Source organism: Notolepis coatsorum (assembly GCF_963971535.1).
Source record: "Notolepis coatsorum genome assembly, chromosome: 18".
Classification (NCBI taxonomy): Eukaryota; Metazoa; Chordata; class Actinopteri; order Aulopiformes; family Paralepididae; genus Notolepis; species Notolepis coatsorum.
Genome location: NC_140182.1, coordinates 64,472,432 through 64,499,161, shown reverse-complemented (window position 1 = coordinate 64,499,161; position 26,730 = coordinate 64,472,432). Strand labels below are relative to the sequence as shown.

Below are 26,730 nucleotides of genomic sequence, written 5' to 3'. Positions count from 1 at the left end.
AGAAACAGAGCTCATGCAACCTATTGGCTGCCGCGATGGCCCTGTCCAAGGTCCTGAAATGTGCTTTCCCAAGCACAGCCCACGTGACTTCACACAGCCAGCCTGCCTAGCTCAGCACGAAGCCTGCACTGCTTTCTGGAGATTTCGCGTGAGAAAGGGACGAACCTCGCCACACTTTGGACTGTTTCCCGCGTCCAGACTTTTCGTTCTTTCTTTTTTCTTTTCTTTCTTTCTTCGTGAAATAACGTGGACATGACACGGCGGAGTCTGTCAACAGATTTAGGATGATGGATTTACGCTCCTCGTTTTGTTTCCCCCCCTTTCCCCTCTCCTCTCCTTACTTCATGCCAGCGCGGTGAATACGTCGGACAGAGTGGGCTATAGCCTTCCGCTGGTATAGTCCGCATTCAGAAAGTCAACATCTTCTTCGGAAACGAGTTTTTTTTTTAAAGGATGTAAGGACCGTCTACCCCCCCCCCCCCCCCCCAAACCAAACTATCTTCGTCAAAATGCAGAAGGGAATGCGACTTAATGACGGTCATGTCACCTACCTGGGGCTTTTGGCAAAGAAGGATGGTACGAGGAGAGGGAGCTTAAGCAAAAAGAGCTCTGACAACACAAAATGGCACACAAAGTGGTTTGCATTATTACAAAATATGCTGTTTTATTTCGAGAGCGAGTCTAGCTCTCGACCAGCGGGGTTGTACCTGTTGGAGGGATCCATATGTGACAGGTCGCCTTCACCGAAACCGTCACTGTCAGCCAAGGAGTGTTTGGAAAAGCAGGTATGAATAGCGCGCGCATACACACACATATCACACACACACGCACGCGCACACACACGCACACACACACAGAGTGTGTGCGAGTGCGCATTGTCTCATTTTGCGAAATTGACGTCGAGAAGTGCCCACAGTCAATAGCCTATATATACCACAACAATGTATTGAAAACCACAAACTGCTAATTCACTTTAAATTCATATTAGTCTTTTGTTTTCACGTGCACATGCTCTCCTATAGGCTATTGCATGATGACCTCAAATCCAGTGTATAGTGGAATAGCCTGAGATTGAATCCAGATTGCCGTTATGTAACCCATGCATGGTATTAATGATTACATCAATGACACCTAATGGAATTATCCAACAGTCCTGCCAATAAACCATGCAGCTGTTTCAGCTTCAGTTTGCAGTAAACCCAATCTTAAAGAGTTTATTAGTGGGCTGTTTGACAATGTGCCAATAAACTTTTAGTTTCCCCCCTGCGTTTGTTAAGCAACAAACTGATTTACGCATTAGGTCACACATTTTGGTTTTGACATTACATTTGTATCTTTTGTAAAATAATTGATCCCAGTTGTATTGTAGAAAATGCTAAATAAGCAGTTATTGTAGCAGAGTCGCCACCTTGCGGGAACACATCGAGATACAGTCGATTTTTAAGGTCAATTTGTTTGAAACAACGAAACATTGTAAGGTGGCCTTACTGTCCTATACCGTCTTCCGGTGATCAGAATTGTGATCGTTTAGCTTCTGTTGCGATGCTCGAGTCTCTATATACTAAGGGTAATCATAATAATAATAACTTTATTTATATAGCACATTTCATACACGAATTGCAGCTTAAGTGCTTCACATCAAATAGCATAACATTTGCATACAGTTGACAGAATAAAAGCAATGCATAAAGTGCAGACATAATAATATAGGCATAAAATAAGAGTGGCGAATTTGCAATAATGAAACACGCGTGTTTCATAACAGAGAATCAGAACGCAGACGCACGCGGGGAAAGAAAACAGGCCACACCGGCGATGGTCTAATCATCGTTGTTGGTAAAGCATAGATAGGAGCATAATAATGCATAATGCCCTGTGCTTATGCCAGTAGCTGTCCTCTTCGCTAGTGTCTCTGTGCCTCACCGTGTGGTAGGCTGCCGTCCAAAGTGAATCTGCTCTTCCTGTGGACAGCTGTCCCTGTGCTGACAAAGCAGAAAGCGAGACACAAATGCTTTTGTTTTGCTCTCCCGATTTATTTAACCAAAAGCTACTTTACACAATGTCCTATTTAACATTTTAGCACAAACAAATTAAATTGCTTTTCATTTTGTCAAGATATTAGTGCACTTTTCAATTAGGCCATTATATCATCTTAGAGTGCAGCGTGTATGGCCTGCCCTATAGTATATATGAACGTTTATGGCGATAGATTTTTAGACATCGTATTGGCAGTTTGAATCACATTGATATTATGAACATCGTAAGAATTACCCGATGCACACCGATGTGATATGTACAGATTAAATAATATGTATTTTGCATCTTGTTTTGGATACAAGATGTGCAATTATCCTTGTTGTTAATGATGCAAATATAAATTAATTAATGCAGCCCAAACGCCATTTGAGAAAGCATTGGTGTTGAGATCAGAGGATCTGTGTAGGATTGTTAGTAACTGTCTAACTGTACATATGGCTGTTTACACTAGTAACTGTTTACCTGAATATATATAATTGTCTCCACCAGTGACTGTCTAGTTGCATATATATCTGTTCCCACTGGAGGGCGCTCTAGGCGGAGCCACCCAGGTACTCTACCTTATGGTGAGTATAAAAGCAAAGGTATCCACCCATTTCGTTCTCTCCCCCAATGTCTCTCAGTGAGAGAAGACTTGTGTTATTGCTGTTTACCATGTGAATAAAAGAAGTCACGCCAGTTCAGGCTCAAGATAGAAACCATGCCTCTTGACCACATTATTGTTGCCCTTTAGTTGAATTCTGTTAACAGGTTATGGGCCCAGATAACGCCGGGGCGTTATCTTAGCTGAAGTTATAGGCTAGGATAGGCTAGGATAGCACCGGGAGCACCGTGTGGCTAGTCGCTAGGCCAACAAGAGCAAAAGCTAAGCATACCATTAACGAAGAGGATGGAAAACAAGAGAAGAGACAAATGGCCGACATTCAATGGAAAAGCAGAGAACTACGAGCTCTGGGAAGAGCGCATGCTGTGCTGCATGCACGGGGCAGGTCTGAAGGAGACGATCCTGGGGGCCCCCACCGGAGAACTGACAGCGGAAGAGCAAGCCCTGGACGACCAGCGGAATGCCAGCGCGTACTGTGAGTTAGCGCCGATGCCCGACGACACCAGCCTGGGGCTGATATTCCGCGACACTAAAGACAGAGGCAGAGAAAGCCTGGCGGTATTGAGAGAGCATTTCATCGGACGAGGAAGACCCAGAGTTGTGGCCCTCTACACAGCACTAACGGGCCTGAGGAAGGGGACCACCGAAACTGTGACCGAATACGTCAACAGAGCGGAGCAAATCACGACGCCATTGAGGAGTGCCGGAGAAGCACCGAGCGATGGGCTAATGATGGCGATGATAATGAGAGGACTACCGGAGCTGTACAAACCGTTCACACTCCTGGTAACACACGGTTCAACGGACATCACGTTGGGACAATTCAAGGCTAAGTTAAGGAACTTCGATGCCTCAGAAGACACCACCCAGCCGCCGCGGAGGAGGAGGAGAGGGTGCTAAAGGCCCGAGCGACGCCAAGAGAGAGAACCAGGACCACGATGGAACTGGCGTGTTGGCGATGCAGAGATAAAGGCCATCGGAGAAGCGAATGCACAAAGACTGTCTGGTGTAGCTTCTGCAAATCCACGGGGCACACAGACAGAGTGTGCATGAAGAAACACAACCAGAGCGCGCAATACGCGCATGGACAAGATGGCGGCTACGGACGAGACGACGGCCATGAACGAGACAGAGGCCACGGACAAAATGGCGACTACAGGTGAGACGAAAGCCACGGACAAAATGGCGACTACAGACGAGACGGAGGCCACGGTCAAAATGGCGACTACGGACAAGATAACGGCTGTGGACAGGATGACAACAGCGGACACGACGGCGGCGACTATCGACGTGAGATGAATCGAGACGATGCCCGGAGAATCGATGGTGGCGACTATCGACATGAGATGAATCGAGACGACGCCCGGAGAATCGATGGCGGCGACAATCGACGTGAGGCGAGGCGAGACGACGCCCGGAGGATGATGGAACAAGAAGACTGCGCTTTTGGAGCGCGGACGACGGGCATCGCCGGACCGGCCCAGCTGCAGCGGGCCCAGAGAAGGGGACTGATCGTGGACACGGGCGCGTCGTCCCATGTCATCAACGACAGGAGTCGGTTCAAGAACTTTGACGACACTTTCCACTCGGAGAGGCACTGCATGGAGCTGGCGGACGGTAGACGCATCTACGGATTGGCACAAGAGAGGGGAGACGCACAGGTATGCTTCACGGACAGCAAGGGGCGCTGGCGTACGGTGACCCTAAAGAACGCTCTATACGTACCATCGTTCCCACAAGGACTATTCTCTGTAATAGCTGCTACTGCAAGCGGCGCCAAGGTATTCTTCGATTAAGGTAAACATTTTCTCGTAGAACCTGACGGTACCCGGTTTGACATAAAGATGTACCAGAGAATATTTTATCTGAAAACGGAGTGTAATGACAACGACCAGTGTAACGATAATGATGATGTGTGTAGCGGGACGGCCAGTCACGATATTCAGACATGGCATGAGATTATGGGTCATTGTAATTATGAGGATTTACTGAAACTGCAAGTAGTGTCAGAGGGCATGCACATTGAGGGGGAGAAGCGTAGACCTGACACAAATTGTGCAATGTGCAAAACGGGGAAGTTTACCCAACCGAGATACAGAAATCCCACAGACAGAGTAAGGGTACCACTTGCACTAGTTGACATGGACCTAGCAGGCCCAGTAAGCAACGAGTCCATAGGAGGTTTTAGATATGTACAGTCTTTTACAGACGTGTGTACAGGGGCAGTGTTTGTTTACTTTATCAAAGAAAAGAGTGACACACTCCAGGCCACATAAAGATTTGTGGCAGACGTAGCCCCTTATGGTACAGTAAGATGTTTGAGGTCCGACCACGAAACCGAGTTCACAAAGAGAGAGTTCCAATCACTGTTGAGTAGGGATGGGTACCGAATTCGGTACTTTTGAGGTATCGAACCGAAACACGTCGGTACTACCGAGTATCGAATCAAGTGAGATACCGAAATTTTTTCTTTTTTCTTTTTTTCTTTTCATGTCAACGTTCACACGCACAATATATGCTTACAGTACCTAGGATTTGACTTGATTCAACAAAAAAGCAGTCGGAGCAATGACAAGCCGAAAACTGTCGAAATTGTAGTTATTTGAAGTTTGGATTTTTTTTACGACTGAGGTAGGTAAATAAAATTTCTTGAGACTAAAGTACCGAAAAAAGGTACCGTTGGGTACCGGTATCGATTCACAGGTACCGGTACCGGTATCGGTTCAAATGTGAAAGGTACCCATCCCTACTGTTGAGAAGGTATAAGATAAGACACGAGACGTCACGTCCATATCCCACACCAGAGCGGAGTGGCAGAGAGGGAATGGCACACCCTTTTCGAAATGGCTAGGTGTAAGCTAGCAGATAGTAACTTACCAAAGAGCCTGTGGCATTATGCGGTGCAAGAAGCCGCTTACACCAGAAACAGGTGCTTTAATAAGCACTCTGGCACCACTCCGTATACAGCGCTGACAGGAAAGAAGTGTAATCTAGCCAGAATGCACCGATTTGGATCAGTGTGTTATGCGTACCTGCAGGACAGGGGAAAATCCAAGTCCAAGGATGTAAAAGGATTTTTCGTAGGACACGACAGAGGAAGTCCTGCTTTCCTAGTTTATCACCCCGGTAACGGGAGAATGCAGAAACACATGCTAGTCAAGTTTGTCATGAAGACAACCTGTGAGAGCGAGACACAGACAGAGGAGCCAGAGCTGGACTCCAGAGCAAGGTGTGTAGAAATAGAAACACATCACCCCAGTGTACTTAGTACAGTTGTACAGACAGACAGTCAGCAACCCCCAGAGGGCGATGACGAGAAGCACCTGAGGGTGACGTCAAGTGCCCCAAGCAGTGGGAGGTATCCCCCAAGGGAACACAAACCCCCAGAATATCTGCCAGACTATGCCAGGAAAGGGAGTGACGAGGAGGACAATACACCTACCCCCGTTGAGTACTACAACAGGGTAGCCAGTGGGGTAAACCCGACCTTTAAGGAGGCCACATTGTCCCCCGAAGAGGGCAGACAGACAGTGGGAGGGAAATGGTTGTATTCGATCCAGGAGGGTATTAAAGACCACGGTAAATACAAAGTATGGTTCATAGAAAATTGATTGAATGCTGAAGAATTGAGCCATATGTTTGGTCCCATGTTTAAGTACAGAGGTGGATGAGTTACCAGGTTTAAAATACTGAAATGGATCTTATGTTGAACCCCATGTTTAAGTACAAAGGTGGGTGGTTTACAATGTTAAAGTACAGAGGTGATTCAATGTTTAAATACAAAAGAGGATCTATGTTTAAAATACAGAAGTGGAGGATTTGATCATCGTTCCAGACCACAAAAGAAAGACCTAGGCAGGTTAAACCATTTTATAGGTATGGACTTCGAACAGTCTGCCAACTGTGTAAAATATCCCAGAGGTGCTGCAGACGGACAGCAGTGTTTCAGAAAATACAACAAAGGTTTAAGGGCTTAGAGCCTACAGGGATACTATCAGCCTGTGAAGCTGAGTATATGTTTCTAGCTATGACAATGCAAAATGTGTTTATCTAGAGCAACTGCTCGAAGTGATGAAGATAAGGTTATGAATGTATTGTTCAAAATGCAGTAGGTAATTGAAATATATCCTCTATACCGAATATGGTGTTTTTGAAGAATGGGCGTTCTGTCAAAACCGTTTAAAATTATGAACATTGTGTATATAAGGAGACTGTTGTTTATAAGGACAACCCTGGGGACCATTGTGATTACTAGGAACCCACTGTGTCAATATAGATGTAAACATGTCATTATAAATAATATCATCTCATCAGGTATGTCATCAGATAAGGAAGAATGACATCGGTTTACTGTCCAACGGACGACAGAGTAATAGATACTATGAGGGAGCCTGTTTTCAAATTAAAATTGAAGGAATTTTCAAAGGTCATGTTCAATGTGAGGATATTGACTGTCATACCCTATGGATGTTTTTGGGATTATATATGATTTCCTTTGTTAAATGTTTTTCCAGAAGTCAGCCAGTATGCTAATGCAAACCTAAGTGGGAGTGTTGAGATCAGTGTAGGATTGTTAGTAACTGTCTAACTGTACATATGGCTGTTAAACTAGTAACTGTTTACCTGCATATATATAATTGTCTCCAGTGACTGTCTAGTTGCATATAAATCTGTTCCCACTGGAGGGCGCTCTAGGCGGAGCCACCCAGGTACAAGGTATCCACCCATTTCGTTCTCTCAGTGAGAGAAGACTTGTGTTACTGCTGCTTACCATGTGAATAAAAGAAGTCACGCCAGTTCAGACTCAAGATAGAAACCATGCCTCGTGACCACATTATTGTCGCCCTATAGTTGAATTCTGTTAACAATTGGAATGCACAGATACATTAAGGTCAGCTGGTGTGCTTATCAGTGGCGGCCGGTGGGTACTTCGCCACTAGGGGCGCTATACCAAACATTTTGCAAAATGCAAACATGTACAGTACAGTACCACGCAACACTCATGGCAAGACGTGAGCGATTTGACTCACGCTCACGGCAATGAATCGGCTCTTATGAACGAGTCGCTCAGCTGTTACTACAACAACACACAACCAGTCAAATAAAGTATAGTCTAGACTCTAATTCACAACTTGAAACACAATATATAAATAGAAAAGTTAGAAACAAAACTCGCCCGTCTACAAACACAGGCAGATCTCTCCCTCTCTCCTTCTCTCTCTCACACACAGCGCGACGTGGAATCGATTCGTTACACAATCAGACCTATTATATACCAAGAATAACTTCAGTATGAGTACAGGGCTGTACACATATTTTGCATATTGTTAAACGAGCCAAGGCTAGCTATTAAACTATCGATATGAATCGAAAATCTGGGACCCTGATGTAAACAAGACAAACGTCTTTCTCTGGTCTGCATCCCCTTAACAATTGTGTGTATTGAGCCGTACTGTATTGTACCCATTCTGCAATCTGTTAATAAAGTTCTCATTCATTCATTCATTCAAACATAGACGATATTGAACAAGCCATAATCCACGTATTTTCAATCCGAGAGAGCTGCAGTAGTTAAATCAATGAGCCATCGACATAGTCAGTGTGGTAAGTAACGTTATTATTGCATCCAAGATTGATACACGGCTGGCTAGGCAGTTGGTAGTCATAGTCTTGTGTTATAAAATAAATAAACAATCAGCAATGTCTCGCTTCATGAATGGCCAGCAGTAGTACTGCTCCTAAAAAAAACTATTTACAAACGTTAACGTTAAGCACAGAGAGAGAGAGAGAGAGAGAGAGAGAGAGAGAGAGAGAGACTCACTGTTTAGTTGAAACGTCCAGGGCAGGAGAGCTTGATAAACGTGTATAATCCGCCATATAGCTTGTTAGCCAAGTGTTAGCTGAGCTCGTTAGCACAACACTCAACAAGTACATTCCTTTGTCCATTTCCGCTCGAACAGACTGCAAACTACCTGGCGTTCTATCGCCATGCTCTAAGACAAACTCTAACCTTAACCAACTTTGAAAGAGTGCCTAAGCTTAACAGTCTAAAGAACTTGCAGTCACGGCACGCTCGTCTAAGACAAACAGCTGCATGCATCTCACAACAACACAACTATCTCCACCGACCAACCTAGGACCAACCTAGGAACCAAGCTAGAAGCTAGAATTGGAACATTAGAAATTGGATTCGGCCAATCAGAGATCGTCTCTGTGAAATTCTGCCATGGAAAAAAATACTGGCGTCGGCCAATCAGAGAGCGTCTCCGCGAAATGCGGCTATGGAAATTCTTCACGGAAGTTCACGCTGCTGGCTAGACCGCTTCAAATCGCGCTCGGATTCCAACATAATAGTCATATTTCAACGCACAACGCCGTATGCACTGATTGGCTGTGACGGAGACAGCGATCAAACTGTGACGCGCACTCAGAGCGCTATCGCTTCTAGCCCGGGCGAGAAATACGAAAAAATAAAAAAAAACGCCACTTCCTGTTCAAGAAAACGAGTATTTCTTTTTTAATATAATAACGTTATATTGTGCATTGGAAACACAAACATACTTAAAATGAGTAAATATTATTAATTTTAAACATGTTTATATTATTTATAGGGCTTTAAAACAAAAAACTAAAAACGTATTTTTCTTGTTCTCTCATATAACCAGGGTAGGAGCTGAGGCCCGAGCGCCCCTAGTGGTAGAGCCGCCACTGGTGCTTATAGGTTAGAGTAATCTTGCAATGTAAATAACATCCACCTTCCATGACCAACTGAGAGAAGAGATTTACAAGGGAAAGACAGAACCGTGTCTCTCTCGCATCAACATATCGGTTCGATTTATATTTTTTCTTATTACATTTTAGAAAATCCGTTACGATCCCTATGTTTATATTTATCCCCAAATGCAGTTACTAGGGAAATTATAATGCATTTGAGCCCATGGTTCCTATGGCAACCCCATTTGCATCCTAAAGAATGGCGAGCTTGGAAAGGGCTGGTTGACTGAAGAGAGAAGTACTGTGTTGCACCTTGTCTTGCAAGCAGGTATGCAGTGGTGGGCATACGCGGTCAAACGACGTTTAGGCTACGTCACTGAGGCAGAAGTGCGCGCATCCTATTATTATGCAAAGTCTAGGTGATAAGTGCCGGCCGGGGTGCCTATACGGCGCGACGACACAAAAATTACTCGTTGCGCCGTATACCCCGGCCGGCACTTATCACCTAGACTGTGTGTGTGTGTGTGTGTGTGTGTGTGTGTGTGTGTGTGTGTGTGCGTGTGTGTGGAGTGTTGGGCGTGTGTTATGTGACAAAAGACCGCCCGTCTCGTCCCCAGCTCCGCCTCATGAAAGAGGAGAGAGACATGTATGCGCGTGCGCGGGAGCTTGCATGCACGTGGCGTTTGGCCTTGGCCCATATTACGACTGCACCACTGCTTGCTAAATGTGTTCTTCGCTGTACCTTGGTGGGGTCAGAGAGCCCATTGATAGAAGACACAGATCTCTCCAGTGGTGGAAGAAGTACACAGCTTCCTTTACTTAAGTAAAAGTAGAAATACCCAGATAAATAAGTATAAATGGGTAAAAGTAAAAGTCCTCCATTCAAATTCGACTTAAAGAGGAACTATCTTACTATTTATTTCACTATTTGGGCAAGTTTACACAATTCCTGTGAGTCTATGGAACACATCTGTAATTATTTTTTCAAAAAAATTCATTGTTTTGTATTTCTAATGAAGTACTCTAAAACAGCATTTTTCCACTTCAAGATTTTAACCTGTTTTGAAGCTGGGCTCTGCCCAGCCTCGGAATGCGATTTGAGTGACAGACCCCCATGTCTGTAGCTCTGCCCATACTACTCTACTAACGTCAAAGTGAACCTAATACACAAACAAATATGGCTCAAGCATACGTTTTCGAATACAATACAATCCACAAAGGGATGACACCGAAGCAGGTACCCATGCCATACGATTTTGGGTATAGAGAAAACAAATGACAGGAAGAATAATTATGCTGCTCTGATTACGTCCTGTTGAAGTTGACAGGCTTCAAATATCTTTTTCTTCAAAGTAACTTGTAACCGTTGGGTTCAGATAAATGTAGTGGAGTAAAAAGTACAATATTTACTTTGAAATGTAGTGGAGTAAAAGTGTAAAGTTCCCTAAAATGAAAATACTCACGTACAAGTAGCTCAACATTTTACAGTACAGTACTTGAGTAAAGATACATAGTTACTTTCCACCACCGCAGAGAGCCCATTTATAGAAGACACAGACCTCTCACTTTGGGAGGCAGCGGTGGTTCGGTGGTTCAGCCGTTCAGCCCGTAGCTGATGCATTTTGACTATGTTGTTTCATTACTGTAACTGAGGGGTACAATTCCCTGACTGTATTGATAAGTATGGTATCATTAAACCACTACCGCTTGATGTACTTTAACTTCTGGCCATACAGTACACGATATCTAAGTATGATGAACACTTTCCCACATATGAAATCAGGTCCACACAAATATAACAGTCGAAGGTTTAATATAGCAAAAGGTATATACAACATTCACTTAATTACATTTATGATTTGAATGCACTTGTAAGGCAAATGAGTATTCGTAGGCAAATCAACACTGAATGTCCAATCTCTGGTTACGCAGGAAGCAAGTATACAACCTGGTTCTTTAGGGAACTATAGCGATGGTACTTAAGGATTATAGCGGGATACTAAAGGGGTCCTGCTGGTTGTAAGTCAGTAGGGGGGGGGGGGGGGGTTTGGAGAGCCGTCAGCTGCATCCCATCTGGCCAACGATTCCTGGGGAGAATTCAGGTACAGAACACAGTGCCCGCAGGATCTTGATCCACAGATGAATACACTTGGGCCCTCTTGTAGACGGTAGCTGTAGGCTGTAGGTCCACAACGAAGGAGAAGCGAGGCGGCCTCGGTCTGGGTTGAGCGCCGTCTCACCTGGGCTCCTCTCGGGGGTAATTCCAACACTCACCGGCGTTGGCTGTTATCCGCTCCACAAATCAAAGCACCCAAAGCAAATAGATATTCCATGCCGTATAGGCTCAGCAGTCGTCCGGGTAGGTAATCCAATGTGCAGGTCCACTCGTCCTCGCCCAGAACTCCTCGGATGAAAGCACCACGCGTGGTCTGCCCAGCCTGGTTAAGACTCTAGATAACGCGAGGAAACGATGGGGGTGCTGCTCACTTTAGAACTCTAACCGAACGATGCACCATACATAATAGACTATTATTAACTTAATAGAAATACGTCCCACTCGACGGTACAGTGCCAAACTATGACAATTCAGCTATGAATTTACACGAGGTCTCAATGCCTATTCTGGGGCCAAATAGGCCATACTGCACCACACGTGGGTCGTGGGTGAGACTTCACGTATTTTACTAGGTTGGAGGGTAAAGGACTAATGGACTAAAAGAAAGTTCTACTTTACTTGCGCCATATTTATATGCACGGTGAACAAATAGTACCATTCGTATTTCGGTAGCCGTATTCCTACGCGGAACCGGGGCTAGTTGGGACATGTTCGTCGGCACTATTGAACTTGACTCAAGGGGCTTGTCTGCTGGCGCCAGGTTCTTGTCCAATGAGAGAATGAACTATTATGGGCTGTAGTAGACTAAAGGGATATTCAGTGTATATGTACAAAGAATATACAAGGGATATCAAACGATATACAAATACTATTAAATATATATCCATAAATAAATATATATATTCGGTTTAATCTGATCCTTCACAACAATTACAATCATTACATTACATTACAATCTGTTAGGAATCCAGGTAAGAATGTTGAGTTCAAGTATGGCATGGAAGAATGGAGACGGAGAGGGTGCTGCTCTTCTCGAATATGTGTTCTTTTTATTATCAGAAACACTTTGAGCGATAACAATACTTTACCACGTAAAGCAGGAAGTAGCAATAAGGAAGGATACTTAGAAGAGAACTTAACAACAAAAGAGAATAAGGCGGTGAGAGATCCGACTTCTCGACCTAAAGCAAGGATAACTTTAACACTATGGCATCCGGCGCCCCGCGGCAATTTAGGGCTCAGAGGACAGAGGATTGTAAACAAACCGATGTACTTTCTAAGAGCTTTATATATCATTTATAGTATTGCTATCTGTCCATTCTCATTGTCACTTGAGTGCATAAACCGTGCCTTCATAATGGCTTAAAGAAAATAAAAATCCATCGGTTGGTTGTCATTTTATAGCGTCGTGAATATAAGGTATATCGCGCTTTTCGTCTAGGCTTTTCTGCAGGAGGCTGCAAAAAAGGCTAAACGTTGGCGCCCTTATATCAAACGCCATTTCTGCTGTATATATACGAATGAAATAAAACAAACTGCGTAGCATCCGGACTATTACAGAGCATCTATGGATGAAATGGGGGCGGCGGGGAACGCCGATTACTATTATTGATTAGCAATACAGTGTGTGTTCAATATAGCACTGATCGATCACGTTACGTTATAAAACAATGTCCAATCCAGCTGTAATTTGGGGTAATATTATCCTACCGTCAGGCCATGAGATCGCCGGCAGCATTTCCTCACTAGTCATCGGATTCTGTTAGATCGATATGCACATTGGCTAATCATAAATCCCATTATTCCACGCTGAAAAAAACGTTCGGCAAGCTGATCCAAGATGGAGGGTCTTCTTTTGGAATCAAGGATCTATGAACCGCCCACAGAACTGTAAAAGCATTTTTTTTTTAAAAATCCCATCAATGATACTGCAGTGGAGCGATGGCGCCCCTAAGCGGATCTGGCCGGTACTGCATGTTTCGAAAATCAAATATGTGGAAAGATCCTGCTAGTGGATCGGTTACCTAATAAGCGTTATAAATATGGAATAAAACAATAACAACTTGCCACGAGTATATACGTGGCTCTGGTCCACAACGCTCTTTTTCGAAACACGTATATACTCGTGAACGGACGCCATAGTGTTAAAGCATGATAACAGGCGAGATATCCTACTTCTGCCTGTGGATGGCTGTTCCCAGTAACACTGCTGAAGAACCGACAGGGAGTGAGGGGCAAAGTATTCTCGTTCAGCTCCTTCTCGTTCACGAAAATCTCACCTATTGATGTTCTGAATGCCATAAAAGACCTCAAAGTGTGTAGTGGCCCAGGCCTAGATGGTTTAGAAAGCAAATTTCTTAAACTTGCTCCACACATTTTGATGTACCCCCTATGTGATCTCTATAATCTGTCTTTATTATCACATGAAATACCATCTATCTGGAAGCACTCAAAAATCACTCCTCTCCACAAAGCAGGCAATGTACTAGATCCCAATAATTACAGACCAATAGCAATTATCTGTTCCATAGCAAAAGTCTTTGAAAAGTTAATTTATAAACAACTGTCTAATTATCTCAGCAACAACAATATTTTATCACCTTCGCAATCTGGTTTTCGCTCCAATCATTCCACAACTACTACTTTATTAAAACTCACTAATGATATATTTTCTTCATCTGGTAATGGTAATCTCACTGGTGCAATATTTATTGATTTAACAAAAGCCTTTGATTTGGTCAACCATTATCTCCTATTGGACAAACTGTACGCTATTGGCCTCTGACGCAATGCCCTGCTTTGGTTTAATTCATATCTGCACAACAGAAAACAATGTGTTGCTATACAGGATGGTAGATCTGAATTGGCAGTACAGGAATGTGGGGTGCCACAAGGCTCAACACTAGGCCTGCTCTTGTTTTCAATATTTATTAATGATCTCCCCTCAATTTTCACAGGTTGTAATACTCAACTCTATGCCGACGACACAGTGATATATACATCTCAAATTACCTTACCTCAAATTCAGTTAACACTGCAATCAAATTTCAATAAACTCGAATCATGGCTCTCGGCTAATAAACTTTTAATCAACAAAACTAAAACTAATACTATGCTCTTTGGGACCACCCGTAATCTTGCATCCAAAACCATTAATCAACCATTTAATATCACTTGTCTGGATGGTACACAACTGCATAGAGTTGATCACATTAAATACCTTGGTCTATGGCTTGATTCAGAACTCTCATATAAATATCACATAGATAATATTGTTAGAAAAGTCAACTTTAGTGCTGGTGTTCTCTACCGCAACAGAAAATGTTTCACACTCCCTGTCAGAAAGAAACTGGTTCAGCAACTAATTTTACCCATCATGGATTACGCTGACGTAGTTTACCAAACTGCATCTAAAACCAACCTTCTTCCACTAAACACACTATTCAACCGTCTATGCAGATTTGCTCTTGGCTGCCCATATTTGACACACCACTGCACCATGTATGAAAATCTTAATTTGCCAGCTCCCACAGTAAGAAGACAGCAGCACTGGTTACAGTTCATTTTTAAATGTATTCACTTCAATTATCCGCAATATCTCAAACAGTATATACATTTACATTTACATTTAGTCATTTAGCTGACGCTTTTATCCAAAGCGACTTACAAGTTCTGTACGACAAGCCATCAGGAAGGGCACAACTCTATCAGCTGAGCAACAATGTTCATCAAAGTGTTGAGTGCTACAGTGTAGGTTAGTTTATTAGGACAAGTGCATGACAGTACGGTTAGTTAGGGTTAGATTCTTTTTTTTTATTGTTTTTTTTTTAAATTCAGATAATGGTTGAAGAAGTGCGTCTTTAGTCGACGGCGAAAGATTGGACGTGATTCGGCTGTCCTAACTGGGGTGGGTAGTTCATTCCACCATTGTGGGGCAAGGACTGAGAATAGGCGACTTCTCTTTGATGACCCTCCCGGAGCTTGGATAGGAGTAGGTCTGAGGCGGCCAGAAGATGCAGAGCGTAGGGGTCTTGAGGGTGTGTAGTTAGAGACCATTGACCGGAGGTAGGCGGGAGCGGTTCCCTTTGCCGCACGGTATGCTAGGTCGAGGGCCTTGAAGCGGATTCGTGCAGCAATGGGGAGCCAGTGCAGGTCCCTAAGAAGTGGGGTGACATGGGCCGACTTCGGTAGGTTTGAGATCAGGCGGGCCGCTGCGTTCTGAATGAGTTGAAGAGGCTTAGTGGCAGTGGCCGGGAGGCCAGCGAGCAGTGCATTGCAGTAGTCGAGGCGGGAGATGACTGTTGATTGGACGAGGAGTTGGGTGGCTTCTTTTGTCAGGATATATGGATATATATGTATATGGACCCTTTCACCTCTATACATCAACTAAGACACTGTGCACAGCTATTTTTTAAAGTTCCAACAAATGTTACTACCTCAGTTGGCAAAAAAGCATTCATGTTCAAAGGTCCATCTGACTGGAATAATCTCCCAGTTCATATTCGAGCTATAACATCATCACAACTGTTTAAAACTGTGCTGTCCTCTCACCTTGAGATTACTTGTTCATGTTTCCACCAATAATAGTATAACAGATCTTTGAAGCAATCACTTGAATATGTGCTCTGTGTTTTGTTGTTTGGTTGTCTTATGTTCCTCTTGTTTGATGTTGTTTGAACCTGTTTATTATTAATTCTATCTTGTTTTGTGTTTGGTTTTTGTTTGCTTCTTTGTTTTGTTATGTTTAATACATATTAATGTATGTATTCTGTAAGCTGTGGACCCCCTTGAAAACGAGATGGTTCATCTCAAGGGGTAATTCCAAATAAAGAATTTCAATATATATATTACTATAAAGGCCTCAGTACAGCCAGCAGACCCAATCAGCACCAGTGACATAATTACAGGCAGGTGACAACAATCAAGGTAATTACTGAGACAGCACGTGACGACGACAATCAGATAATACAGAGACAGAGAGAGAATTCCAAGATGGCGGCTGGGCCTCCAATCCTGAATAGGGAGAGAAGCCCAGACGTTACAACAATCAGGCTACACAGTGTACAACACAGAAGGCAAAATTATTACATTAGACTAGATTGCATTAAAATTTATTGTCATTATAAAGCACAAGCATTGTACATTGGTGGTGGGATTGTTGGTGGTAGGTGGTGGTAGGGTTGTTGGTGGTAGGTGGTAGGCTTGTTGTTGGTGGTAGGTGGTGGTGGGGTTGTTGTTGGTAGGTGGTGGTGGGGTTGTTGGTGGTAGGTAGTGGTGGGGTTGTTGTTGTTGGTGGTGGTAGGTGGTTTGATTGATTGATTGATTGAAAAGTTTATTAACAGATTGCAGAATGGGTACAGTACGGGGCGGCGTGGCTCAGGGGTAGAGCGGGTCGTCCAATGATCGAAGGGTTGGTGGTTCAAATCCCGCTCAAGCCCATGTACATCCCATCGCCGTTGTGTCCTTGGGCAAGACACTTAACCTACTTGCCTCGTATGAATGTGTATGCATGTGAATGAATGTTGGTGGTGGTCGGAGGGGCCGTAGGCAATGATTATTCGCCACGCTTCTGTGAGTCTGCCTCGGGGCAGCTCTGGCTGCAATTGTAGCTTACCACCACCGGTATGACTGTGTATGAACGAATAATGGACTCTGTGAAGCGCTCTGGGTGTCATGAAGAGCGCTATATAAATCCAAGTCATTATTATTATTAGTACAGTACAGCTCAATACATACAATTGTTAAGGGGATGCAGACCAGAGAAAGACTTTCGTCTTGTTTACATCAGGGTCCCCCATTTTCAATTCATCATAACATATATGACATACATGACATACAGTCAGATAGACAGTACTGCTACATCTATACATTTATGACATATCAGATTTGCAAATACAGTACTGTTTGTGATACAAAAGTGTCCAGAAAAAGAGTGTATATACATTTGGCGTAGAAACTGTACATTGGAGGAGGTTGGGTGGGTGGGGTGGGGTTGGGTGGGTGGGTGAGGGCTGTACATTGGAGGTGGGGGGGGGGGGGGGGGGGTTGGGTAGGGGACACACACACATTTTACACTGTACATTGGAATACTGACAAAGCCTTACTTGGTCATTTACTGTACAACTAGGTTAGGACATTTGTAGGGGCCAGTTTCGAATTGCAGTCTCATGTAGGTGTTTTTGAAAGTGGGTAGTGATTCACATTCCTTTACAGCTTTAGGTAGGGCGTTCCACATTGATGTGGCATAATTGCAAAACGTGTTTAGTCCCTTGTTTGAGCCGAATCTGGGGTTTACATGATTTGTGGAGCTCCCTCTGGTGTTGTGATCGTGGTATTCACTGACCTTTGGGAAGTATTTTGACATGTACATGGGTACCTTGGTCGCGTAGTGTATCTTGTAGACCAGGCCCATTGCAAGTTGCTGTACTCTGTCGTCTACTCTAAGCCATCCTAGGTTGTCAAAGTGGGCAGGGGTGAGGTGGGTTCTAGGAGTCAGGTCAAGCAGTAGTCTGACTAGCTTGTTTTGAGATGTTTGTAATTTGTTTTTTAGTGCCTTTGAGGTGCTTTGGTACCATGAGGTGCAAGCATAGTCGTAGTACCCTTGAATGAGTGCTCCTGCTAGAGTCTTCAGGGTATTCTTGTTTACCAGAGAGGAGATCCGGTACAAGAATCGCGTTCGTTGGTTGACTTTTTTTATTACATTGGATGCCATTTTGTCACAGGAAAGATTAGCCTCTAGGATGGAACCCAGGTAGGTAATTTCATCTTTTCTTGTGATAATATTGTCACCCACTGTAACCGAGAAGCCGTCGGTCTTGCTGAGTTTGTTATTTGAACCGAAGAGAATGGACTCTGTTTTGCCCATGTGTAATGATAGTTTGTTGTCGGCGAGCCATATGCAGATTTTGCCTAGTTCCGAGCTGGGGTTGTTGTTGGTGGTAGGTGGTGGTGGGGTTGTAGGTGGTAGGTGGTGGTGGGGTTGTTTGTGGTAGGTAGTGGTGGGGTTGTTGTTGGTGGTAGGTGGTGGTGGGATTGTTGGTGGTAGGTGGTGGTGGGGTTGTTGGTGGTAGGTGGTGGTGGGGTTGTTGGTGGTAGGTGGTGGTGGGGTTGTTGGTGGCAGGTAGGTGGTGGGCTTTTTGTTGGTAGGTGGTGGTGGGGTTGTTTGGTGGTAGGTAGTGGTGGGGTTGTTGTTGGTGGTAGGTGGTGGGCTTGTTGTTGATGGTAGGTAGTGATGGGGTTGTTGTTGATGGTAGGTGGTGGTGGGGTTGTTGATGGTAGGTAGTGGTGGGCTTGTTGGTGGTAGGTGGTGGTGGGGTTGTTGTAGGTGGTGGTGGTGGGGTTGTTGATGGTAGGTAGTGGTGGGGTTGTTGGTGGTAGGTGGTGGTGGGGTTGTTGTTGGTGGTAGGCGGTGGTGGTGGGATTGTTGGTGGTAGGTGGTGGTAGGGTTGTTGGTGGTAGGTGGTGGTGGGGTTGTTGGTGGCAGGTAGGTGGTGGTGTGATTGTTGGTGGTAGGTGGTGGTAGGGTTGTTGTTGGTAGGTGGTGGTGGGGTTGTTGGTGGTAGGCAGTGTTAATTTTGGCAGCTATTTTCATTTTAGTCATGTGTCAAATGCTCCTTTTTCATTTTGATCATATTTAGTCACCTTCATTTATTTTTCGTTTAGTCAGTTTTAGTCAACTACAGGTCTGAGCATTTTAGTCTTGGTCAGTGTTAGTCTCGATTTAGTCTTTTTTGTTTTTGTCTAGAGTTAGTCACAGAAAACGGATGATTTTTGTCTAGTTTTCACTAATGAAAAAAAGGCATTTTATATTTTTATATTGTAAATAATGCAATTCTATTTATTAGGTATAGTCTAGCCAAAACCCTATCAGCTGATTCACAATAAGTTCAGTAGAAGGCTAGAAGCCCAATAGTAACCAAACATTCCTTGAAATGGTCAATAGATTCAGAAATAGTCAGACATGGAATGGAACATATTCTGATTTAAATTGCTTATTTCTTTTAACCAACAAAGCAACATTATGATAGTGTAAATACACAGTACACACTGATTGCAATTCTCACTGGGACCTACTGTACAAATTTCACACACGTCACACACACACATTCCCTTTTGGCCGTGGAGTACAACCGTAGATCGCTGACGTCACTTTAAACTTCAAACTTAAAATGGCGGCCTCCATCAGAGCATTCGGCTAACAACATTAGCTTAGCGAACCTGCCACCGCACTTCTATGTGCATAAAGTGTGGTAACAAAATATCACAGCCTCTAAGACTGGGAGCGTTCTAACTCTACTGAGCATGTACCCAACATTATATGAAAAATAAAAAGTCATTACGATGTTTTAGTGCACTTCAAGCGGTAAAGGGATTCATTAACAACTTATAGTAGGGTCCATCTCACTCTGTGTTAGTACTCGTCTGTGTCTTTTCTTTTCATACCAACATTACCTTTTTAAGTGAACGTGGTCTTGTCCTTGTTGTATCCATGTGTAATGTTGATAGTAGTGGGTGTACACAGACGAAGGAGTATATTTTTTTTTATTACATTTTGTTAAGCTGCAACGTCCCTCATATGGGAAGTTTTTCGGATTTTTTGCAACCGGCACTTTGGCGACCCCTAGTGGCTTGGGTGTGCATATTTTGTAATACAATATATATATATATATATATATATCGAATTGAAGGCTTATTTGTTGCCTGTCGATAGCGTCAAAATCTGTCAAAATCCGTTCAGCGGTTCTCGAGTTACATGCCGGTATTTGAGGCTTGTGCAAAGTACACGGTATTGCGCAAAATACCACTCCCGACTCAGGCTGCAGTAGTTCCGTCAATCTAGATCCGATCTCGAAAATTATTGTGGATCGTTGTAACCAATGAGTGTGGCTTTCCAATGATACCCCACATGGGGATCTAAATAAAAAAAACTAAAAACATGAAGAAACACGAAAACAGGAAGAGCAAAACAGCCGAATGAATTGAAGTCTATGAGAAAACTGAGTTTTTCTTTGTACACAGTTGACCAAAATCACTCATAATCACTCATTTCTGAATGGATCTTTATGAAATTTGGATATGTACTACATAAGGCTTCAGGCTATGGCTCTGTCTGTAAGCCATACCACCTTCTGGGGAAATACTACATCTGGACTACTAACTACTACTACAAAAAAAGTTTTTTTACAACTCAAGTTCAGACCTATGTTACTCTATTACGTTAGCACTAAAAGTGAATTTCTCTTCTGGAATCAGAAACTTCAGAATGTCATCTTTCAAAAGAGACCAGGCTCATGCATGTGCTATAAGGATAAAGTATGTTGTTTTGGTTTGCAAAAAAAGTATGCAGTCCTCAAGTTCAAGTTCAAAAATTGTCACTTTTCTGCCCGCTTGTTAAGAGGTTTTATTTATAGCATTTCCAGCTTTTTCTGGCCACCGAGGAACGATAGAGGGAGAGAGGGAGAACGGGAGGGGAGGTAGGGAAGACATGGTCGCTGGGACTGGGAAACGAACCCGGGACGACCGCTTCGCGACTCAGCGCGCTATGTGGTGTGCTACTGGAGCGCCCCAGACGAAGGAGTATCTACGGGGGAGAGCAAGCCTGTGTCTGGGATATAGGTTCCAGGCTATTAGCTCTTCTCGCAGCCTAGCCATGCTCTTTAGCCTCCGTCGTCTTAAATGCTATGTTCTTTTGGTAGAACTCTTCGGCTGCCGCAGAAGTGTTGAGAGAGTAGCAGTTATATTATCGTATAGCTCTGCTCAGCGTCATATTGCAATAATCTCCACTTCAGTACTTGCGCACTGAATAAAAACTCACAATGTACCTTTACATACCAACATCTGTCTGACCACACCCCCATCCGCTACCTTCATAAGCAGAGGTGTGGCCATGCCCTCATCTCCTTCTTCACTTTCACCACAAGGAAGTGCCTGTATACCAAACACTTGAGCTAGGTTGTTAAAGGTCTGAAGAAAGTTGAGACAGTGTTAACATTATTTCTTGTTCTTTTTTTTCTCTCATAATTTTCAATAGAAAATAACTAAGTTATAATGTTTTCCTCTGGGGGTCGCGCTAGCAACGTCACCCTTCACCAGCGGTTCTCCGTTGCCTCCTCCATCTTGCGTCTTGGGGCGGGATTGACTCCACGGTCGTGGAAGTCACTCGCGCCCGATCGGCGTCCGGTGGGTAGCTTGCCTCTCCAAGGAGCTGGTGCACCAGCGGCATCTCCTGTGAGATGGCCTGGTTCCTGCTCTGGTTCCTCCGCCGCCGGGGGGCCGTCTGCCAATGGGCGGTCGGCTCCTCTCGTGGCGGAGGATTTGAGACGCAAACTTTTCGCTTCTGCTTGCTCCCGTCGTAGGAGGGTAGCTTGCAGGGGCGAACGGCCTGGTTTCGGTGAGCTGTTGGAGCCGGATGAGGGTGCGTCTGCTTCTCCGTGGCTGATGGAAACGGAGGATTACATGGTGGAGGCAGATGCATTCTTGTTTGACGCTCCGGTGGAGACACATCACTCTCCCTTTCAGGATGTGGCAGGGGGTGATATGTCTCCTTGGGGTCCCTCGTATTCTGGTGTTTGGTTAGAACCTCCGACTCAGCGACGATATGCCCTGCTATCAGCCACATCGGATGGTGGCTCTGCAATGGGCAGTAGCCTCTCGTATGTGAGGGACGCGGGCTCAGTGGAGGAAGGTGCGCATGGGGAACTATGTGCCTTGTTCCCGGCTCGTGGCAGGCGCCGCTGATGTGACTTCCCCTCCTGTTACCCCTGTTCCCTTCCCCGGCCCATCTATGTTTTGTTATACAATAAAAAGTCCCTCCTAGGAGGGACTGTATTTTGTTACAAACTGTGTGTTTATTCTAGGGCTGACCTTCAAAGCTTTTTTTGGCAATTGAAGCTTCGGGGCCGAGCTTCGATTTTAATTCGAAGCTTCGAATTTTTTATTTTTATTTTTTATCTTATGTTGTGGGACTTGTACAGCACTTTCATAAACTTAGTTGTTTTTAAATGTGCTCTATAAATAAAGTGGGTTGGATTAATTAATTAAGTAGCCCCTTTCGTGACTGAGCCAACAAGGTTTCACTCGGCTGTGTGATTTAATTCAAGGTGGATCGCTGTTGTCGTTTGAACAACTTCAGATTTCATGGGAACTACCAATCCCCCAAATCAAGAATGTTTAAGATGAATGAAGTAAGATTTTGATTATTTGAAATATGGCCTGTGTAGACTAAACTATGCACAGAATTATGTCAGTCTACAAGGTCCGGATTCTACATGGTCCGGCAATGTAGACCTTGTAGACTCCACTACAGACCAATTATCAGTGAATGTTCATGCATTTTTAAGAAGGGCAACTTCCACAAAAAAACAAAGAACTCACCAAAACATCTCAGTAGCACCTTATCTAAATTTTATTTCCTATTTTGTTTATTCATCCCAGTATCTTTCTTTCTTATGTGTGGAATTCTACAAGGCATGTAGGTGTATATGTATTTGAGGATGATATCCTTCAAACAGGCAATAGTGATGATATAATTTGGGCAGTGCTGAGCTGGGTTACTTTCCTCCAGTGTATTTGTCCCCCGGCCCCACCCGATGGCCCCATGCGCGCGCGCACACACACACACACACACACACACACACACACACACACACACACACACACACACACACACACACACACACACACACACACACACACACACACACACACACACACACACATTTACATTTAGTCATTTAGCTGACGCTTTTATCCAAAGCGACTTACAAGTTCTGTACGACAAGACAGCACGAAGGGTACAACTCTATTAGCTGAGTAACAATGTTTATCAAAGTGTTGCGTGTTACAGTGTAGGTTAGTTTATTAGGAAAAGTTCATGACAGTAAGGTTAGTCAAGGTTAGATTTTTTTTATTTATTTTTTAATCATTTCAGATAATGGTTGAAGAAGTGAGTCTTTAGTCGACGGCGAAAGATTGGACAGGATTCGGCTGTCCTAACTGGGATGGGTAGTTCTCACACACACACGCACACACACACGCACACACACACACAAATCGAAGTAAAAAAAAAAATTTAAAAAAAAAGAGTTTGAAAAAAAAAATTATCCTTTTTTTTTTTTTTTTTACTTCAATTTTTTTTTAATGTTCGAAGCTTGTGCCATCGAACGAAGCTTCGAAGTATTTAAGACAGCCCTAGTTTATTCACTACATATGATGGGGATACGATGTGTAGATCCTCGCCTAGTGTGGGGTTGATAGGAGAGCTAGACTTTTTTAGTCTTTGGTTGGTCGCTACATATATGTGTGCTTAGCAAGGCCTGTAGCTAACACTCGGTCGAAAGTGTTTTTTCTTCCTCGGCCTGGAGACTTATGTTCTTCCTATAAAGGTAGAGGTTAGTTGTGTGTTCTGTTACTTTAAAACAGTGGTATTGAGCCACAACACTGTAGTGTTGGCCTACAGAAGTGCTTGTGTGTGTGTAGTTGTACCACGGTCTTTCAGACCGCTCTCTCTCTCTATCAATCTTCTGTGTTTCTTGAAACATAAAACACGGGTGTCGTGTTTACACATAAACCTTGGCCTTGTTATAAACCCTGTTCACAGACGTTATCGTCTGTGGCTAGCGTGCGTTGGGTTAGCTTATCCTATGTATATACGCTGTTCATTTAGCATGCTGGCTACTTAAGGTATCATCGTGGCTGTTTATTATTGTCATATACGAGGGTTGGGTTCGCGAGGGGGTAACCGGATAAACCCCTCCTTCCCTCTTTTCTGATTGGTCGGGGGGTTTGACCCTCTTTTCATTCGGTCCTGCCGTGCTGATTGATCAGTACGGCACGGGGGGGGGGGGGAGGAATTCCCTGACTCCTCACCTATCACGGTCGGTTGAGTCATGGGATTCCCCCCGTCATAGAATACGTCACTGGGCACGTTTCTATTGGTCGCTGACTTCCGTGAGTTCTTTACAGGCCCCATGTGTGGTTCTCTGTTATTGTCAAGTTGTTGTGGCGGAGCGTAGGGACTTGGTGTTCTGCTACGCTCGATATATGTGTAACTTGAGCCTTTTGGCCACATGGCTCAATGTTACATTAACTTTTCAAGTTGTTGCTCACGTGGGAAGTCTCTCTGGGGGTTCCCGTCCCCTCCTTGTGGAGTAGGTTGACGGGGTATTGTTTTTTTCCCTCAGCCGCGTCACATGGGACCCATGTCCGTCTTCTTTTTTCTCTTTTTTCTAGAAAAGAGGAAATAAAGAACAACAGCTTCTTGTCGTTCTCCCAGGCGGCTTGGAGGAACAATGTCTGGTGTCTTGTTAGACTATCCATTGATGTGTTTTGGGTCTCGACGTGTACATAGTGCTTGGCCCTGGGTGCTTCTCATAAGAATCACGCATGGGCTTGCGCGCCTTGGTTGCTCATCGGGGGGGGAAATGCCGGGTCGGCCCGGGTGTCACAGGGTTTTGACGTTATGGAGATGTTCATGGTTGTGTTACTACGTGTTACCCCTCACTGTTGCTTGGTCCATGTTGTGTTGTACCTTGCGCTGCGCTAAGGGGGCCTGGTCCTTCTCCATTCTTTTCGCCCCTCTCTTCTCCTGCTTACGCATGGCCGGGAGGGGGCTGTTGAGGTGATTCTTATGGGACTCCTCTGGCATCCCTGTGTACGTTCCGGTCCGCCGGGCCCAGTCCGAAATTGTTTCGTCGACCCGTAGGCCTGGGATAACCCCTGTTTGAAAACTGAAACACTTGTACTGCGGTATAGCCAGTGTATACCCACAGTTGTGTTTTGGAGTTTTTTTCTTGCTGGGTTATAGGAACAACCGCCTCATGTTTGGTGGTTGGTTCCCTGGTGTGTTGGTAGCGGAGTCAACTCTCGGGTTAGCCGCTTGAGTGTGCCCCTGCACGTTTCATGACGTCTGCCAATCGTGTAAGCCTTCTCTGCCTTGACCCCTCTAGAGAGTCGGGGGGTTTTGTGGAGGCTGTGACATGGTGCGCAACAATACCAGCATACGCCCCTTCCGCCGGGGTGCTGTTTCAGCAGACCCCTTTGGCGCCTGTCTAGTCCGTAGTGCTCCAGGCTCAGGTCAAGTGCCTGTTGCCTGGATTGAGGGATCGACCTCTTCTGGAGGTCGTCTCCCCAGTGCGCTGCCTGCTCCCGCTGTAGGTGTAGCCTCTTGAGTGCTTCGAGTTTACAGCCATGCCACCCTGAACACGCCCGATCTCGTTAGATTTCGGAGGCGGTATAGGTTCAGGCCTGGGTTGTGCTTGGATGGGTGCCTGCCTGAGTATACCAGGGTCAGTGAGTCAGGCGGCATGCTATTGGGGGGAAGGGCCTGCTCTTGGATGGGCCCTGTCCGAATACGCTGGCGATGTGGGGGGCGGTGTCACTAGTGACCGCCTGGTGAGGTCTCGATGCTGTGGCGTCATTGGCCTCTCCAGGCCCCCCTTTTTTCCGGGGGGGTCCTGTCCCTTCTGGGTCTGGGTCCTCCTTCGCGCTCCGCTGCTACGGCCTTGCCACGGGGTTGGGCTTTGCTCTTGACCCTGTGATTTTAGGGGTGGTAACGGGGGTTTGTTCCTTTTTTCCGTTCGTTCCCTAGTGGCATGCGGGTTGTGCGTTTGTGTAGTCGTGGGAACGCCCCACGGTCTGCTCACCCTGTGCGTTGAGTTGCTCAAGCTCCTCTTCGCGCAGTCGGATCCGTCTCCCTTCCGTCCTCCACTAGGGAGGGTCGGCGGGGCTCGGGTCCTCCCCGGTTCTGATGGTTGTGGGGGGCCTCAGCGGGGTACATTTGTCGAGCTTAAGCTCTGCTCAGCTCCTGTGTTGCAATATGACGCTGAGCAGAGCTATACGATAATATAACGTACGGTTATGTATATAACCATAGTTATATGAGTATAGTGACGCTCAGCGTCAGGACTCCCCTGAGGACCCCTTGATCTTGCCTTGTGGTGAAAGATTGGGAAGGAGATGAGGGCATGGCCACACCCCTGCTTATGTAGGTAGTGGATGGGGGTGTGGTCAGACAGATGTTGGTATGTAAAGGTACATTGTGAGTTTTTATTCAGTACGCAAGTACTGAAGTGGAGAGTATTGCAATATGACGCTGAGCGTCACTATACTCATAACTATGGTTATATACATAACCGTACGATTCCGTTCATGGTTATTGGTATAAGCTGTAGTCAAGAGAGACCTGGGAGGCGGTTTTTAGCCTCGCGTAGCTTGGCTTTTAGTGGGCCATAAACGGTCCGTAGCTAGCTATCGATTAGCC

At 44.8% G+C, this 26,730-nt stretch overlaps 1 protein-coding gene across 1 annotated transcript in view; it reads left to right on the top strand.

Moving 5' to 3' along the window:
* Positions 1 to 509: 509 nt before the first annotated feature.
* Positions 510 to 26,730, top strand: part of rasgrf1 (Ras protein specific guanine nucleotide releasing factor 1) — a gene marked incomplete at both ends in the record, with an annotated part of 183,823 nt that continues 157,602 nt past the window's right edge. The window contains one exon of the mRNA XM_084334566.1: positions 510 to 785. Coding sequence (XP_084190692.1) covers positions 510 to 785 — 276 coding nt within the window. The remainder of the gene's footprint in view (positions 786 to 26,730) is intronic.